The sequence below is a fragment of the Condylura cristata genome, unplaced genomic scaffold (genome assembly GCF_000260355.1).
Source record: "Condylura cristata isolate star-nosed mole 26May11 unplaced genomic scaffold, ConCri1.0 scaffold00011, whole genome shotgun sequence".
Taxonomy (NCBI): Eukaryota; Metazoa; Chordata; class Mammalia; order Eulipotyphla; family Talpidae; genus Condylura; species Condylura cristata.
The window spans coordinates 3768486-3787079 of NW_004567112.1; the positions used below are offsets into that span (position 1 = coordinate 3768486).

Genomic DNA, 18594 nt, shown 5'->3' on the forward strand with positions numbered 1-18594 from the left:
TTGGGAAAAAAAAGAAAGAAAGAAAGTCTTTCCCCCCTGGGCCACAGGAGTCTTTAACACAATCTTCTACTTTCTATTTCTTCCTTTCTCTTCCACAATGACCAAGAGACGGGATCGAGCCGATCTCCCCAGCTAAGCTGACACATCAAACCTTAGCAGGAGCAAGCTCTTCTCCCACCCGCTCCTCCTCAACCTCCCGCTTCTCCTTCTCCCTGGGCCAAGCCCGTCCTTAGCCGCTTCACCTCAGACACGCACTTCATTTAGGAATATCCACTAGTTCATAGTTATTTTGTCTTCCGACTGCTTTTCCTGGAGGGTAGTTTCTTTATGGGGCTTCGGGCCGCATGGTGGATTCAAGAAGACATATGTGTCAACCACTGACCACTTTTTTTCCGTTTGTGCCTCTAAAAATTCCAGACAATTCGGCTGTATGCGAAGAGCTCAGACATTGCTTTTCTAAACCAGGCTTTTCAAAGGATATCAGGAAATTGTCAGAAGAAATTTAGCTTCACTTTGTTTCAGCCTAAAAATGATCTATGGGGACTGGGGGGCGGTGATGGAGGAGGTTGAGGGCTGGAAAAGCGAGCGGAAGAGAGGGAGGGCCTCGCGCTGCACGAAGCTCAGGCACTGGCCCAGTGACCCCAAGCCCAAAGTGGATTCTGAGTCCCGGAGACTGGGGCTGGCTCTGGGGCCGCCTTCAGGTCGGGCCTGGTCCAGACCTTCTACCAACGCTGCTGGGTGTGCTGGGTGACCCGGCTGGACCCCACACGGACAGGACAGGACCCCACACGGGCCCTGGCCGGGGACGTCAGGCTGAGGTGTCCCTCTGGCCTCACGCTGGCCCCCGCCAAGAGAACACCGCGTCCGACCTAAGGCTGGAGCGCGTACCTGTGGGCGGGAACACGGGTGCTTGTGCCTCGGCAGCTGCAGGAACTAAACACGAAAGGAGAAAGGGCGTCACGCGCGCTCTCTGCCGGCCGCGGGAGCCCATGGTCCCCTCTTCCTAAGTTCTCCTCAGTCAGGTGCCCGCGAACCTCCCCCTCCAGGCTCCAGTCAGACAGGTCCCCCTGAAGTGTGATGCGGGCTCACACCTGGGCACACATTCTGCTGACCAACAGCAAGACAATGGGGAGCAAAACTGACACTGGGGCCATGCGGGTGGGGCCCTCGGGGTGCCGGGTCTGGGCTCAAGCTGACCTGAGGCATCCTGGGTCGCAGGTCAGGCCGCAGGCCGAGGAGAAGGCCAGCGGAGGGCCTTCGGCCACCAGGCCCTCCTGTCCTCGGGGGCCTGAGCCACCACCCTGTGGGCTGCTGAGCACAGGTCTGCGCCTGGGAGGCGGCACCCACCAGCCCCTCCCTCTGGTGGTCTCTGCTTGGGGGGGGGGCTGGGGCCAGCGCTCGGAAGGGACCCAGGAGTGGGCCCTGCACTGGATGGCCGGTCACTGACAAGCTGACACGGGGCGTGAACGCACAGATACCTGTTTGTGCAGCCGCTGCGGAAACTGCCGAGATAAAGGAGACACATGGGTAAGAGCAGGGTGAGTGCGGGGGCAGACAGAGCCCCTCCGCTCAGGGGTGAGCCACACGCCCCAGGGACAGCTGCCCTGAGCACCGGCGCTGCCCTCTCTGGGCTTCCACGGCCAGGTGGGGGCCGCACCGCCTGGCACACACGCTGGGCCAGGGGGCGGCAGAATTTGCCTTAGAAACTAAAGCAGCAGCACCAGTGAGCAGGTCTGAGCACGCTGGTGTGTCTGCAGCGCGGCTGAGCAGCCTACCTGGTGGATCTAGCTTAAACCTCTCAACATTACTTGGTTGCACAAGGATGAACCTTTGCAGACACATTGGGGACGCGCCCAGGCTTCAGCTGGCGGCGTGTCAGACTCAGGACAGAGCCCCCTGGCCTGGGCCTGGGGCAGGTCGAGGGGCTGGGGGCAGTGGCGGGCTCTCTCTGCACCGGCAGCCTGGCCGGGGCAGCTGCGACCAGCCCAGGAGCGCCAGGCCCGCCTGAGCAGAGACGCCCACAGTGGAGGGCGAGCCAGTCAGCGTGGGGGCACTGGTCCGGGGAGGCCTCGCTTTCTGTGCAGCTGATGTCATCCAGGAGGACTTGCCCACCCGGGGCTGAAGCTGGCCCCCTGGGAGCTCAGACACAGCCAGGCGCAGCCCAGCTGCCTGCAGAACGCACGGGCGTCCTGGGTGGACCAGCTGTCGCCTCACACGGAGCCCCAGGTGTCGGTGTGGCAGACGTCCACTCGGCCTCACACCTGCTCGGCCCTCACACCAGCTGCAGGCCCATATCTGGTGGACGCACAGGACAATGACACCCCCCCACCAGGCTCATCCAGAGAGCACCACCTCTCCCAGAATCCTGCGCTGACATGCAATAACGAGCCGGTTCTATTCACTTCATTAGCGCTGGCCTTGGGTGCGCCTTCGCGTGACTTCTGAGCTTGCAGGGAGCTAGGAAATGTTGTGTGTTCCCTTGCCGCTGGCATCACACAGCTGCGAAGCGGCTGTCCCTCGCCACCACCATCTGCGTTCCAAAATCTTGGTTTCTGACATTCAAGGTCTGTTGGAGTTTTCACGAGAAACCATCTCTGCCCGAGAATTGCCATGTGTGCAAATCTCCTGTGCCCCGCACGTGTGGGTCCAGTGACAACAGCCCCCCTCCAGGGAGTGTGCGGGACAGCCGCTGAAGCCCGAGCCCCAGATTCCAAGGGTAGGAGTGGGGCCTGGACACAGCTGGGGAACTCACAGCAGGAATGGAGGCGATTTGGGGCTGCAGGGTGCCCCAGTCTTCCCAGGTGTTGGTTTCCTCACCAGCCTCCGTAACTCCCCCCCCCTTTTTTTTTAACCCTAACTATGTTTATCTTGCTTTAATATGCTAGGTATTTTTTGGGGTACAGAAGGAGGGTTCAGTGAATAACACAATTTCTGCCCTCAAAGCACCCACCTCTAGACATTCAGACAGTAAAATGTAGTTACGGAAATAATGGGGAGTCAGCACGAAAATAGACCTGGCCGTGATGCAGAATAGAAAACAGCCTGGCTCGTCCATGGAGCGGGGGTGTGCGGGGGACAGACTGCCCGGGGCTGGGCTGCGCTGTGGTTTAGAGATGGCCTCCTCGGCCTCCTTCAGCTGCAGGGGCCGGGCAGCGTCCCACCTGCCCGCCACCTGTCACCCTCAGCCGCAAAGTGGGGGAAGGTGGTGGATTCTCTGGAAGTCATAATTTCAGGTGGGTGCGGCTAGCAGGGACTCGTGGCAAGTCCCCAGCCTGGCCGATTTGGAGTAACGAGGCCCTCGCAAGGATTAGGCCGGGCGTCGACGGATGACCTGAAGGCTCAGCTTGGCAAGGCCATCAGCCCTTCATGCACCTCACAACTTCCTCTCACTTTCCAGCCACGGGCTTTCCAGGCGAGCCTATGTGTTCCCAGCCCTGCCTCTGGCAGCAGACGCTCCCGGGGCCGGAGCCCCTGGAGGGGTTTTCCAGCAGGGGCAGGGGCCCCCACAGGCATGCTGGGGTTTTCTGAGCTAACACTCTACAAAGGGAAGGCAGCTGAGGACTGAGGACGGGATTACCTGCGGACGTGGGCACCTCTGTGGGTTCTGGGAAAGATGCTGAGGACAGATAGAAAAAGGAGACAGTTACACGTCTTGATTCAGGGCCAAACAGATCTAACACTCGGCCTGCTGCTGGCGGACTCTGCGCCCAGAGGGTCATCCAGGTCGTGACTCCAGTGATCCCCTCCCTGAGACCTTGCTCTGCAGGGCGTACCTACCCGCCACGGCGTGAGCACAAGGATCCCACGCAAGGCGAGGAGATCCAAGCACTTGGATGGTAGGTAGGTTCCTTTTTAAATAGACACACTTTAAAGTCAAAACGGCATCCTTCAGGGCTCTCCCTGGGCACAGCAAGTTAAAGCACAGTACCATGAAGCTCGCTGCAGCTGCTTCACAGCACGTTCAACCCCTGGCCAGGGGCGGCAGACCTCTCCTGACCCCTCAGCAGCGGACTTCGTCAGTCGGCCTGTTCTGCTCCCTGCTCTGCTTCTGGGGAACCCTCCCATCACTCCTGCACCTCTGGCCAGTACCCCAGTTAAATAAGTCTTAAAAAAAAAAAGAAGAAGCATCCTTCAGAGACCACCATAAACAAAACACACTACAGACCTACCTGAAGGTGGGTAGCTCCCAGCAGCTGAGGCCGTTGCATTGTGCCGGGAGGCTGGAGAGAGAAATCACAGGTGAGGGGTAGCTCATGCGCCTTCATTCTTCTTAAACCCGTGGGAGAGACTGGCTTATGTGACCCAGAAAGGCACATGTCATTCTGTGGAGAAGCTGCGCCCAGTCTGGGCATCTAGGCTGGCCCTGGGCTACCGTGGTGACACTGATGTCCCGGGCCACAGGGAGCATTTCTGCCCAGCTGACATAGCAATGTCCTTTTGGTGGTTTGCAGGGCAACTTGTGGCCCTGGAGATGGTCCCTAGGGTGGGGACCTCCTGCTGGTTGGGCTTGGTGACTCCTCCTGGGTGAGTCCCTCCCAGAGTAAGCGTCAGCTTGCAAAGGGCAGAGGCCCCAGGCTTATCTTAAGGACAGGGACCTTGGCTACAGGAGGGAGGGGCGGCACTGGAGGCCTGGAGGCCAGGGCAGGAGGAAGGACAGCTCAGAGCCCAGCCCTGTGTAGCTCCACGTCACCCCTGCCCCGTCTGCAGCCTGCTGGGCCCTGGCCCCTCCCAGCCCTCTGGCCTGGGCCGTCCTGCTCCGTGGGCTCCGCTCCTGCTAGCTCAGGGCACTGATTCTTGCCTGGCTCAGGTGTAGCTGACAGACACGCCCAGAGGGGTGCGACGAGAACTGGGGGCCCCGGGAACCCAGCTGGAAACTCCACTGGGATAGAAAGGGATAGGAGCCGCAGGCCAGGCCCCTCGACCTCCAGGGTCCCCTAGGACAGGAGGAAGTCGCCCCGCAGAAGTTCCCGAGCTTGGGGCAGCTCAGTGACCGCGGTTTCTCCTCTTGCAAGTGTTACACGATCCTGCGGGAACTCGCGTTTCTGCCCAGTCTGGTCTGCAGGTGTTTCAGACGTGCTCGGCGGGAGCTGACCAGACCAGAGCACTCACCTTTCGCCGCCATCTGGACAGTTTTGCTGGCCCTTGCGTGTGTGGTTACATCTCGCGCATGAGAGGCAAAGGGTCCTGGCTCCGTGACACGGAGCAGGACAATTCCCGGGAGGGCGCCCTCGCTGAAGCGCCACGAGAGGACTCAAGGTAAAGTGGGGAGAGTGGGGAGCGGGTGTGGGGGGCCCACGGGTGGCTGACGCTTGCGCACTGTGACCTGGGCACTGTCCAGCATGGGAGCGTTGTGGCTGGGCCGGATGCTGCCCCCGCTCCCCGGGGCCCACCTGAGCAGATGACCCCGGCTGGACGCTCCCCCCCCGGGGCCCACCTGAACAGATGACCCCGGCTGGACGCTTCCGCCCCGGGGCCCACCTGAGCAGATGACCCCAGCTGGACGCTGCCCCCCACCCCCGGGGGCCCACCTGAGCAGACGACGCCAGCTGGACGCTGTCCCCCCGGGGCCCACCTGCGCAGATGACCCCGGCGTCCTCGTGGTGCCCGCAGTTGTGGGAGAACCAGCCGCTGTGCAGACACTGCCACAGCCGCGCCTCGAGGCCGGCACACTCCATGTCGTCCAGGGCGATGGGGCCCAGGCCCTGCTGGAAGCGCGCCCGCCCAGGCGCCGCCAGGGCCTCCCCGCAGCCCAGCTGCCGGCACACCACCTGGGCCTCCCGCAGGTCCCAGCCGTCGTCGCACACGGTGCCCCAGGAGCCACTGCGGCGCAGCTCCACGCGGCCCTCGCACGGGTGGCCACCGCCCGTCAGCCGGAGGGCCACGTCTGGGGGGGACAGCGGGTCAGGGCTCCGTGCTGCCCCGAGCGGGGCCTGGGCTCCCTCTGGCCATCAGCCCCAGGTCCCCTCCCCGGGGGGTGGGGGGGACTGCAGGGCCTCCAGGGGGCAGCAAAGCCTCCAGGGGGCAGCAAAGCCCTGCGGGCCCAGTCTCTGCCGGCAGTGTGGTTTTGTGCGAGGCCGAGGGGCGTGCGGGGGTTAGAAGGCCCTTCCCAGGCAGCCTGGGGCGGGGGGTAAGCCCTGAGCGCAGGGAGCACCCCAGGGAGGTAACGTTCACCAAGAGGGGTGCTCCCCTCCCCACTAGCAAGCGAGCTCGGAAAGGCAGGGGCTTTCATCGGCCTCGTCCTCCCAGGCCGGCGCGTGACTCAGTCCAGTCTCCTCCTGCCCCTCCACCCCCCGGGATTTTCACCCAGAGCCACTGAGCTCCAGTGTCATTAAAGCGCCGTGGTTGTGGGCGTGGAGCTCCTCCTGCTCACCCCCTGCTCCCCACCCCTTTGGCGTCTGGTTCCTGTCCACAGCAGCACAGCAGCGCGAGAGGGCCCCTTTGTGAGGCCTCCTGAGCCCCGCAGGTGCGCCCCCGCGTCAGGTGTATGTGGGGGCGTGCTCCCTGGCACTGTGGGTGCTCACTCCTCTCTCCAGTCAGCTCTGGGGCGAGCTAAGGACAGCTGGGACCCCGGGCCAATCCCCAGCGCCCGGGTTTGGGGTGAGCCGGCCGCTCAGTCCGCCGTGAGCCCCGCGGGCAGGGAGCACCTACCCGTGTCGTTCTCATCCTGTAGGAGAGACTCGTAGGAGGCGTAAAAGCCGGCGTTGGTGATGATGTTGTCGCTGTGGAAGATCACCGTCAGACGATTCGAGGAGGAGGTGAATATTGGGGTTGTGCCGGAACAGAACCGCCCCAGGGAGAAAGATTCGCTCTGCGGGCCGTCGAAGACCTCCACGAAGTCGTAGGGACAGCCGTAGAAGTTCTCCATCCTGCGACGGACGTTGCGGTCGGGCTCAGCCGCCGGCCACCCGGCAGCACCCCCACGGCCCCCCCGATACACACTGGCTCAGCCGCGTCTGGCTGACACCTGCATCCCCCACAGGCCGGAGGAAACCACCGTGTTGAGGACATAGGCAGGATATCTCCTGCTTCTAGAACTTTTTAGTTTTTCATTCTATTGCATTTTTGGATTATGGGTCATGGGCACAGGAAGAGAATAAAGCAGGATGGGGGGTGTTGGCAAAGCGCTTTCCCCAGCCTGCCAGCCGCTGTCTCCTCGTGCTCCCGGTCATTCCCCAGGAGTACTGCCTCCACAGACAGCTACATGGGTACCAGCCGTAGCGGGGCTTAGGGGACCCCAATGCACGGCTGCTATGGGGGGCTGCCGGCTCCCGTCAGCACACCTGAGACCACCTGTCGGGACAGAACTGCTGGGCTAGACAATCTCTGTGCTCCAAATTCTAACCACTGTGACGGTCTGAGCTTCCGAGACCGTCCTCACTTCTGGAGCAGCACAGGTCACTCTGGGTGGCGGGGGGGCGCGTGGGCCGTAACCGTGCCCGCCACGTGTACTCACTCCAGCACTTCCAGGGTCAGCTTCACGTGAGCCCTGCTGTCCACCTGGATGTCCCAGGCACACACCACATTTGTGGGGTACTTTTTAGGATACCAAGGGCTGGAGAAGGAGCCCGAATGATTTGTGAGCAAACCGCCACACTGGAAATTTTCATCTGCAAGAAAGAGCGAAGAAGCACCTCAGGCAGTCACTGGCCTATGGGTGTTTTGAGAGGGGCCGAGAGGGGAGGGCGAGAGCAGGAGTGGGAGCCTTGCTGCGGGGCCACCTGTGTGGGCAACGGAACACCTGAGCTTTGCAGACTCGGCAGTTTGCCCAGAAGATGCTCGCGCTCGTAGGCTGACACACACGGGGAGCAGAACGTGCGGTGAATGGCGGGATGAGCCGACAGCAGCCCTGGAGCCCCGGAGGGGGGGATGTGGCACGGGCAGGTGAGCCCGCCCTCCCCAGGCTACGGAGTTACGTAAGTGCTAAATCAATACAACTCGAAGCGGGGAAAGGAGCCTAAGGACAGCAGCCCCGGAAGGTGCTCGCTCCGTCCGCCGCTACAAAATGGCCCAGCCGAGAAGCCCCTGGCAGCACAGAGCGATGAGCCCTGAGAACAGGGCCATGGCACCTTAAAACACACCCAGCTGATGCCAAGGGCAGGGCTGGGGCGTATGGGGGTTCCGCCCCCTGTGCCACAGGGTCCCGCAGGTAAATGGCAGAGATTCTTTTGGGGGCTACTGCAGGCGCTCTGGGGAGACAAAGCAACTATAAGGCAGGTCATGGCTTAAATAAAACGGCTGCACCTAACAAATACACAGTGGAATATTACTCAGCCGTCAAAAAGATAAACCTCAGGCCTTTTGCGGCAACATGGATGGAGCTGGAAGAGATCATGCTGAGTGAGATAAGCCAGAAAGAAAAGGAAAAATACCAGATGGTTTCATTCATAGCAGGAGCATAAAGGACCAGGGGAAACAAAAACATGAACAAATATCTACCAGAGACATTTTATGAGGGTGGAGTGGGGAATGGGGTCAAAAACGGGGGTGGAGGGAAATGCACTGGACTGTGGTGATGGCACACAGGTGATCTGGTGATGGGAAGCCCCCAGGGATTACAACTGAGATAGGGAAAGGCACAAAATGATGTAAAAATAAACTATTATATTAAAAAAAAAAACCTGCCATACCTAGGAGGACGCTGTCACCAGCCAAGTCTGAAAAAGACACAGGAAAAGTGATGCCTGGAGCAAGGACTTCTGTTCAGAACATTCCCTCGAAATACCAACAACCAGTGGCTCTCTCAGCTGGGGATTCCCTGCGCGCCCGTGGACAGAGGCGACGCTGGCCCTGAGGAGCTCGGACGTCAGCGCACAGCGTGCGGGGGGTGGGAGGGCAGGCTGGGGTCTGAATCTGGGCTCCTGCCCCCGTGCGCCCCGACCCCCCTAGCACGCCACCTCTGCAGGCAGTTCGCTCTCTTCTCAGCAGACTCCTACTCAGCAGTGGGCCTGAGACCCCTGCGCCCACCGCTCCCATCCTCGGTGCCCCACCCCCTGCTGGTCAGCGCTCATGGGCCGCAGTGCTGACGTGGACTAGCCGCGGAGAACTTATCTGCACGGTGTCTGGTGCGGGCTAGAGTCACCGGGCGCTCGCACACCGGAGACCCGGAACTGGCTGGAACGCAGGGAGGACAGTACCTGTCTGTGTCACGTCTGCGTTGCCGTCCACACCTAGCCAAAGACGAAGCGAGAAGAAGTGATGGCGTAAGGCAGGCAGAATTAAAAGGGAAACCGGTCTTTCTTTGGGCTCAGAAGCGTCCTACCCTGGCAGGTGGGAGCGGCTGGGCCGAGACATGCCTGTCTGCCCCGACGGGGCGCGGCGATGACCTTTACTTGCTGATGGTCAGTTCTGGGGCAGAGGGGGTGTTCGTAGCAGAGCCCCGCTGACCCCCTCTCCCCCGCCCAGGAGGCAGTGCTTCCGGAGCTCAGGTCTCCGTGTGACCCGGGAAACCCTCTGAGTCTGTCAAGGGTCTCACAGTCTTCGAGACCATGAACATCATCTGCACTCACGTGCCGGGCCTAGTGCCGGCCACGCGGGCAGTGGCCCAGGACACCAGCGCCTACGCCCGGCCAGGAGAGAGGACAGTGGCCGTGCGCAGGCCGGCCCCTGGGAGCTGGCGTCCGTGACCCACAGGGCTCTCTGCCCGCCACACTGCAGGCGGGGCCTTGGCAGGTGCGGACTCGGCGACTTAAGGGAGAGAACGAGCCCCTAAGCGCGCGGCTTTCCCGGGCAGCGGGAGGCCAGGCTCTGAGCAACCTCCTGGCCTCCACGTCTCCCTTCCCGGAGGCGGGGCCGGGCCCCTCCGGGCTGCTCACCGGTGCAGACGACGCCGGCGTCCTCATGGTGCCCGCAGTTGTGGGAGAACCAGCCGCTGTGCAGACACTGCCACAGCCGCGCCTCCTTCCCGGTGCACTGCACGTCGTCCAGCACGATGCGGCCGGTGCCTCCGTGGAAGTAGCTCTGCACGGGGGCCGACAGGGCCTGGCCACAGCCCAGCTGCCGGCACACCACCCCGGCGTCCAGGAGGTCCCAGCTGTCGTCACACACGGTGCCCCAGGCCCCGCCGTGCCACACCTCCACGCGGCCCTGGCAGCGGTCACTGCCGTTCACCAGCCTCAGCGACACACCTGGGGCGGGGGGGACAGGCCTGTGAGCGGCGGGGCTGTCCCCAGACGCCGGCGCCTCGCGCGCGGTGAGAACGTCCTCCGGCCTGCGGCTCAGTTTTCTATACTAAGCTGCCAGGCCGGGGTGGGCCCGTGTCCCGGTGCGTCCGCAGTGGTCCAGGTATGTGCTGCAGGTCAGATACCGCCTGTGAGTTATCTCAGGGCCCTTTGCGGCTCTCAAAAGCAACCTGGTTAGAAGGCACACGGCGAGGTCACTGCAAGCACAGGCTGGACTGCTGCTCCCACTGCCTGCTGCGGAGCCTACAAGGCTCCGTGTGCTGGGTGATGTTTGTGCTGGAGTCAGCTGGACGGAGGGCTGGCAGCTACAGTCGGAGTTTTACTCCAGAAGGATTTTCCTTTCCCTTGGAGAAGAAGGGGGTTCTCACCTGGCTCCTTCACCTACACACAAAGCCCAGGGAGACCAGGGCTCAGCCACCAGTCGCTGCAGCCGGGATGCTTTGGGGAAGGGACAGCGAGTGCGGAGCTGGCTGAGGGCCGGGCGGGTGCCCTTAGAGGCAGTGTGGGTGCCGGGGACCCTGGAGGACAGGTCCAGAAAGCGTCTCCGCCCCTACAGGGGGAAGAGGCAGGTGAGGGGGCCTCCCCAGGGATGGGGCAGGGACCCACCGCTCTCCGGCTCTTCTTGCTGGACCGTGTTGAACAGCGCGTAGAAGCCCGTGTTGGTGATCATGGCGTCACTTCTGAACACCACGGTGACCATGTTCGAGGAGGAGAAGAACGTGAGCTCTGCCCCTGCACAAAACCTGCCCATGGACAGCGAGGCTCTTTGCTGCCCGTCGAACACTTCCACGAAGTCGTAAGGGCAACCGTAGATGTCCTCCAGCCTGCGGGCGAAAGGCGGGGCTCCTGGAGGGGCCGGACAAAGGGGCTGGGACGTCTCCCCTGTGGTGTCCAGACAGAAACGGTGTCACCCCCACACCAACCACACACACCACGGGGACCCCCTCCTGTTGCTTCCCGGCGCCGGCTTTTCACCGCCTCTCGCCTGTGCCGCTTCTGTCGTCTGCCAACAGATCTGGTGGCTTTGGTCTCTCCCGCCATCACCCTCTCTACGCTGAAAGTCCCGGCTCTTTCACGCTGTCGCTGCACCCCCTGGGCTGTGGGAACGTGCTGACAGTGTCCATCAGGGTCTCACTGGGCCAAACTCTAAGAAGACCCCGAGTGGGGAGAAGCGCTGGCGGCTGTCAAATCTCCAGGGGCCTGTTGGGCAAGACTCTCGTCCCCAGGGCCCAGAACTGCCGGTTTAAGTTCTGTTTCCGTAATGTGTCTCCTCAACCTAGGCGATGAGCGCGCTGCTCCGGCCGGCCACCTGACACTGTCTCACCCTCCTCCCTACACCGTGTGTGGCACATTCTCTTCTTCATGGTGATCAGCATCATGCACCGAGCTGCTGGTTGTTGTCTCCACACCCGGGATGTAAACTTCCCAGGGCAGAGAACTTGTCTGTCTCCTTCGACACTACCCACCCATTCCTAGACCTTCAAAGGGGCTCGACAAATAGATTTTTAAAGAACATCTAATACCTGGGCCCTCCCTGCTGGCACAACAGGTTGAAGCGCAGCACTACAAAGCTCACTGCAGCTACTGCAGCATGAGTTCAATCCCTGCCTGCCCCAGAGGTAACCCACATGGCGCGGCAGACCTCTCCTGACCGCCTGCTGCTCCCCTCAGCAGTGGACTTCGTCGACCTGCCTGTTCTGCTCCCCACTCTGTCTCTGGTGAATCCTCCCACCCTCTGCATCTCTGGCCTGTACCCCAGTTCTGTACAAATAAAAAAATAATAATAATAAAATAAAGAACATCTAATATTTAACATGATAAAAATGTGAACTGTGAACTTTTGCACTTAAACAGCAGTAGGCAGCCTTAGATGCATATACATTATGTGTTCTCACCGTGTAATATGTGTGTGTGTGTCTATACACACAAAGGACATGATAGCACTCATACACAGACTATTGAATTTTTAAAACGCATTTTTGCAGAACGCATTGTTCCAGTGAAATTAAAAGCCAAACACCTAAAAATAACCCATTTTTAAAATAAGCAAAGGGATAACCTTAGTGTGTATGGGAACAATGGTGTGGTGATGACAGGTGATATGACAGTCTCAGAAGTCACTTTCTAGCAGTCTGAGAAGTCACTTTACTAAAAAGCAGGAAGCATTTCACTTAGCAAGACTAAAATGGCATCTAAAAACATGGAGACAATTTTTACAAGTCTATTGTAAAGCAAAGCTCGTGTGTGTGTGTGTGTGTGTGAGTGTGTGTAGGGCCACGTGTGTCTAGCTTGACCCCCAGGCTCCCGAACTGTGAGAATTACACTTCTATTCAGCTAAGTCTGTGGCATTTTGGCCTAGTGGCCCTAAAGGACAAAGACCATCTCTTTGAGGAAAGCACTGGTCTGATCTGGCTTGTAACACAGAGAATATACAAAGCTGGTTACTTTAGACTTGGGATCTTCAGTTCTATGTGGAACTTCTCAGCCACATGGATCACCCAGACACACTCCACGTCCGTGGGGTAGTTTGCTGGGTACCAGGGGCTGGAGAAGGTGCCCGAGAGACTTGAAATCACTCCTCCACAAGAGTTACTTCCTCCTGTAAAAGCAGACAAGAGGCCCTGGCTGGCTTCATCACACACAACTGGCATCTTCCCAGATTCAGAGTCTACACTCGTCAAGCTCCACAGCGGAGTCACACTACAGAAGGGTCAGGCTGGTACAGACACAGCTGTGGCTTAGCTGGGGCATGAGTGAACCCTGAGAGGGGCCAAGGGAGGAGGAAAGATGGAAGGCTGGTGGGCAGGACCTTAGACTTGAGTGTGGGTGACCCTGGGGAGGGGTCTGGACACGCCGTTTCCTACCATGCAAACCAGCCCACCTCAGTGGTACACCACCTGCATCTCCTACACACTGCTAGGCTCTGTCCCACTGGCCCTTCCCCTCAGGCTGCCAGGACAGACACAAGTCTGCTTGGCTTTTATGCGTGATCAGAGAGATTCCACTTTCTACAGGTTATAGTTCCATGAAAGCATTACCTTGTCGCACGGGGACCGGAAGAATGGGCGCTGCAAAATCAAAACCAGAAAAAGTCAGAAATGCTTCGCATCATCAAATCATCTTACGCCCAAGCCCACGAATAAAGCTATTGCTGCCCTTGGGTCTTAACACATGGTGTGGATTCACTCACTGACTTTTCTCCCTCCTCTGGGGTGCAGCCCCTCCCTTCCTTCAGCAGGAAATCGTAGGACTTGGGGGGGCCCACGGGCAGGGCTGTAAGGAGGCTGGCTGGGGCCAGTGGTAGCTGAGGCCCCGTTCTGGAGAGGCACCGGCTGTGGCAGCAGGACCACATGTGCTCTGACCAGCTGACCTTGTGTTGGGAGAAGGTCACCGAGGCACAGAATCTGGTGCAGGTTCCAGAGAGTCTTCCCTCCCCTCCTTTCCCGGGTGGGGCTAAGCCAGGAAGCCCACAGTGGAGCCCAAGTGGCTTCACTTCTCCTGCGAGTCTGCTCGTGACCCACGGGGAGTGGGAGCGGTGTAGCTTCGTTTTCCCTGAGCTTGTGTTTCCTAACCCCATTCCCAGAGCCAGCGCTTCCTCCTCCCTCCTTTCCAGATGGAGCATCCCCTCAGCCTGGGGATAGAACCTCCATCCTCCTTCCATTCCTTGCTCTGCTGATCAGAGCGGAGAGTTCCAGATGTCATTTCACTTGGGAAATTTGGCTCTTAGAGGCTCATTGTCTGAGTTACAGACTCTCGACCTCAGCTGCACACAGGGAGCTTTATCTACGAGGACGAGTAGGTGTGACCCTGGAGATGCTGAGGGGCTGGTCTGAGAGGCATGCCAGACATCGGGAACTCTAAAACTCCCGACGTGTGTGTCCTCCAATGTCCAGGTCAGACGGGGGCTGGGCTTCCTATTTGCTTTGCAGAGATCCCGGAAGTTCAGTGCTGGGCCTACCTGAGGGCACCGCAGTTGCCTCTGGAGCCCACTCTCCAGCCTCTGCATGCAGGAAACAAGGTGAATTAGGAAATGCAAATTAAGTTCTAGGAAGACAAAGTGGTGGTTTTTCAGTCTGGGCAGGTCTCAGGAAGGCTGACTTCATGTCACACGAACAAGAATAATGGCAGATTTGGACTTTGGAAAAGCCACTCCAGACCTGGGGGAGGTTGTGGAGAAGGGCGCCTGCAATTATGTGCCACTGTGTTCCCCCTCAGCAGGGAGTCAGGCTCCTGGTGTTCTCTGCCCACCTGGCTGACGAGACACTCAGCGGCTGGGCCACCCACCGTCTTGAGCTCCCCTGGCCAGTGGGCCTCCCACCCACCCCTAAGGTGCTGCTGCAAGGTGGGAAGAACCTTGCACAGAAGAGTTACCTGAGCAGATGACACCTGCGTCCTCGTGGTGGCCACAGTTGTGGTCTGACCAGCCAGAGCTGGGGCACTGTCCAAGGTGGTTCTCATTTCCGGAGCACTGAATGTTGTCCAGGAAGATGTCTCCAGAGCCTGGGCCAAAATGGGCTTGTCCTGGGGCAGCAATGGCCCATCCGCACGCCAGCTGCCGGCACACCACCTTCGCCTCGTTCAGGTCCCACAGGTCATCGCACACGGTGCCCCAGACCCCCTGGTAGAGGACCTCCACGCGCCCGGAGCACCGTCCAGAACCGCCTACCAGCCGCAGCTCCGGCCCGTCATCTACACAGAGGACATTATTCTTAGTAGGGAAGATATTTAGCTCCCTTGACTGTGGCTAAGCAGACATACCAGAGCAGAGCCTGAGGCTGTCTTGATTCCCATAATAGGTAGCGCTTAGGGCTTTAGGAGTGAGACGCAGCAGGTTGAATGCCAGTTCTACTGGTCTCTAGCTTTGTAACCCCGAACGAGTCCTTCTTCCCTGGCCTCAGTATGCTTGGGTGTGAAATGGGACAGTAGCAGCGTGTCACCAGAGGCGATGAGTCCATGAGAGGGGGAGCCTGAGCCCAGCCTCAGTACCCGGGACGCCACAGCTTCTGTGGGTCTTGCCCCATGCTCTTCTGTGTCACTATGCTGGGTTATTGGGGAAGTGGGCTCCCAGCTTCTTTTTTGGACGTATGTTGTGTTAGGGTTTGAATAAGTACTAATTTACTTTCCTGAGGTCACCCTCGCCAAAAGGGTTTCAATATTTTCATAAAACTTCATGGGAATGGCTATTTCTGGGAGGATGAGCGGTGGCCAGATGGGATGGCCTGCTGTGTCCTGGGCACACCCCAGGGACAGCCTTCTCTACTGTGTCCAGGGCTCTCCTGCATGGGCCTTCTTTCTGCTTTCCCACCATACCCAACTCTTTCTGCCCTGAAAGCCTGTGCTAAGAATGTCCCCTCACCAGCATTCTTGGGTATCTCTTCAACAAGGCCACCTACTCCCCTCCAACCCAATGTGGCACCTCTCTCACTCCAACACACTCTACCATCCACTTGGATTGTAGTTCCAACCCTTATTGCCACCTCCAAATCATCTTATGTATTACTTGTTCCTCCCCGCTCTGCCCCCATTCATACCGCCGTAAATGCCACTTAGGAACCTCATTGTACTGTTGCTCAGGGTTCTCAGTGCCTATAATGAGACCTGACACATTGTAGGACCTCAGTAAATACTGTTGGATGATTGAATGGTGATGTTAAGTCAATGAATGGTATGGATTTCAAATCTTAGGCCTTATTCAACCTCCCTCAAACAAGGTCTCAAACATGCCTTTGATAGTAAAGTATGTATAGAATTACTTTACTCAGATGCAAAACACAACACCCTACGCTAAACTGCAGCCAGGAATATACTACCTGGTTTCCTGGTGACCAGTTACTGGGGCTGCTGCAGGGGCTTCTGAGCATCAGAAGTCCCAAAATTGACCCAGCGCTAGTGGGTTCAAGTTGGACCTGAATCAGGAGTGAGTGCCTCTGTGGAGAAGGGGAATTCAAGCCTTTCATCTGGGTGAATGTAGAGTCCACTATAGGCAAAGTGTGACGTGGGCCCGCTGGTGGACTGAGTCTTCGTGAAAGTGCGGCTTCTGGATTTCAGCACTCTGGACAGTTGCCCCGGGCAGCCCAGGGCCTCTGCCGCACCCTGCCGGCAGGAGCAGCTAGTTCATTTATGCGCAGGCTGGCCATCACTGCCTTATTTCCACTGTTGGAGGATTCATGGGAAACTTCTAGGTATTACGGAGCAGGGTTTGTGAGGCGCATGATGAGACTCTTCTAAAACTGAATCCAGGCCTCTGCCAGCAAGGGGGTGTTCCAAACTAAACATCTGTTGTCTCTTAAAGACCAAAAACCTTCTGACACTTCCTACCTGAACTCCTTTCGTTCTGTGGAATAGCATTGAACAGAGCATAGAAGCCGCTGTTGGTGATCATAGAGTCGCTCCGGAATACCACTGTCATGATGTCCGAGGAGGAGAAAAACATCACGGCCACCGAAGCACAGAACTTCCCCATGGAAAGAGAGGCAATCCTGGGGCCATCAAAGATTTCAACGGAGTCATAGGGACACCCAAGGATGTCCTCCAGCCTGGGGAGTTGAAGTGGAGGGTCAGTGGCAGTTTAGGGCCTCCTCAAGCTTAAAGTTTTACTGAAAATCATGACTATCGTAGGATCAAAGATTTGGATTCCACATTTTAAACTGCACATAAATATGTAAAATATGAATTAACCTTTATTAACCTGATGCCTTACTCTTATTTGTGTGTGAAGGTTTGAGGCTTACGGTTATAACTTATTTTGAAGAAATTCAAAATCATAATAGTTTTGTTTGAACACAACCTCCGTGGAACATTGGGAAATACAACATAGACTGAAAACACATTCTTAACAGTCAAGTCACCCAGGGATCAATTTGTAATTGACCACACAGATTTCCCTACATCTATATTTTATAAAATTGTCCATATCCAAATTCTTGGGAAGAAAATCTCTTGATTTTAAAATAAAAGCAAAGGGAGCATATTGAAGGTATTTGCACATTGGTAATTTACAAGGGAAGTGTACTAGGGTGCCTGCAAGCAGGAGATTAACTGAGAACAAACCCTATCAGCTTGGGGGGCATGAGCTCAAGGCTCTCACTGCATTGTCCTTAGGACTTAGGCAACAAAGGTAGCCAGTGTCTGGGATATGTTTCGGTGCATGCCTGAAACCCCAGGGGACCGGCAGCAGTTCAGCTGAACTCAACAGTTCAGTCAGCGGCGGGTTCTCAGTGCCCTGCAGTGCCTCTGGGCTGACAGCGTGACCTGCATCATGCAGGGCTGTGGAGACCCAGCCTGCAGACTCGCGTGCTGGTGAAAGGGCAGGAAGAGTGGGCTAAGCTAAGCCTCAGTGTCCTCATCTCGGGCGATGACAGGGTCACCTGTCTTGGGACTGGGGTGATGCTGGAACATGAGAAAGCATACGAAGGGTGCAGTGCAGAGACTGGACAGACAGCTGGCAGGTGGTGGCTTTCTGTCACGCATAAACGATGGCAGTGACATTGGGAAACGGATGCTCTCCCTGTCCGAGGCGAGGCGATGATGCCCCCATCTTCCGTCATTCTGTGGCAATATTTAGAAGATGCAGAAAGCACACCTCGAGTGGTCAGTCAGTGTGTGTGTGTGTGTGTGTCAGTGTGTGAGTGTGTGTGTGTGGAGTCGCTTCCTATTTGTTCTCAATTTAGAGAAAGCAGAAAGAGGGTCTGAGAGGCTGAACATGGTATCCCATGGACAACTAGGGGCAACTGGGAAGGGGAATTTCATGATCTTTTTAGGAAAAAAACCAAAAGAGAAATTATCAAAAGAAGACTAAGTCAAATACATTAATAAGTCACTTTTTGTGGGTTAACTGGATAATATCAAATTCTACTTTTAATTTTTGAGAAATCTTCAAGCTGTCTTTTAGAATAACTGTCAATGTACGCGCATATCAACGATGTGTAAGGGGAATAAGGGTCCTTCCTCGCCACCTCCGTTCCGTGACTTGTTTCCTGTCTCTTATTTTGGGTCGCAGCCATCTATTCAAAAGGCTCACCATCCTCACAAGGGTGAGGTGATCTCTCGGTTTTGTTGGCATTTACCTAATAAGACGTGATAGACATCTTTTCAAGTGCCTGTTGGCCAGCTGTCTGCCTTTTTGGAGAATTGTCTATTCAGACCCTCTACTCATTTCTTAATCAAAATTTTTATATTGTTGAGTATTTTCAGTTCATTGTATATTATGGACATTAATCTTTTATCATGTGGGGCATGACTTGCAACTGTTTTAAAATGTTAGTCTGGTGAACCTGAGAAGAGTTTACAAGAATTTTGCTTTGCAACTCCTGTTAAGTCTGAAAAGAAAGAAAGAAAGAAAGAAAGAAAGAAAGAAAGAAAGAAAGAAAGAAAGAAAGAAAGAAAGAAAGAAAGAAAGAAAGAAAGAAAGAAAGAA

At 57.3% G+C, this 18594-nt stretch overlaps 1 protein-coding gene across 1 annotated transcript in view; it reads right to left on the reverse strand.

Moving 5' to 3' along the window:
- Positions 1–18594, reverse strand: part of DMBT1 (deleted in malignant brain tumors 1) — a gene marked incomplete at its 5' end in the record, with an annotated part of 142832 nt that overhangs the window by 19826 nt on the left and 104412 nt on the right. The window contains 11 exons of the mRNA XM_012723453.1: positions 889–933; positions 4170–4220; positions 5110–5250; positions 5573–5884; positions 6649–6866; positions 7454–7607; positions 9135–9167; positions 9813–10124; positions 10785–11024; positions 14550–14867; positions 16497–16714. Of these exons, the coding sequence (XP_012578907.1) occupies positions 889–933; positions 4170–4220; positions 5110–5250; positions 5573–5884; positions 6649–6866; positions 7454–7607; positions 9135–9167; positions 9813–10124; positions 10785–11024; positions 14550–14867; positions 16497–16714 (2042 nt within the window). The remainder of the gene's footprint in view (positions 1–888; positions 934–4169; positions 4221–5109; positions 5251–5572; positions 5885–6648; positions 6867–7453; positions 7608–9134; positions 9168–9812; positions 10125–10784; positions 11025–14549; positions 14868–16496; positions 16715–18594) is intronic.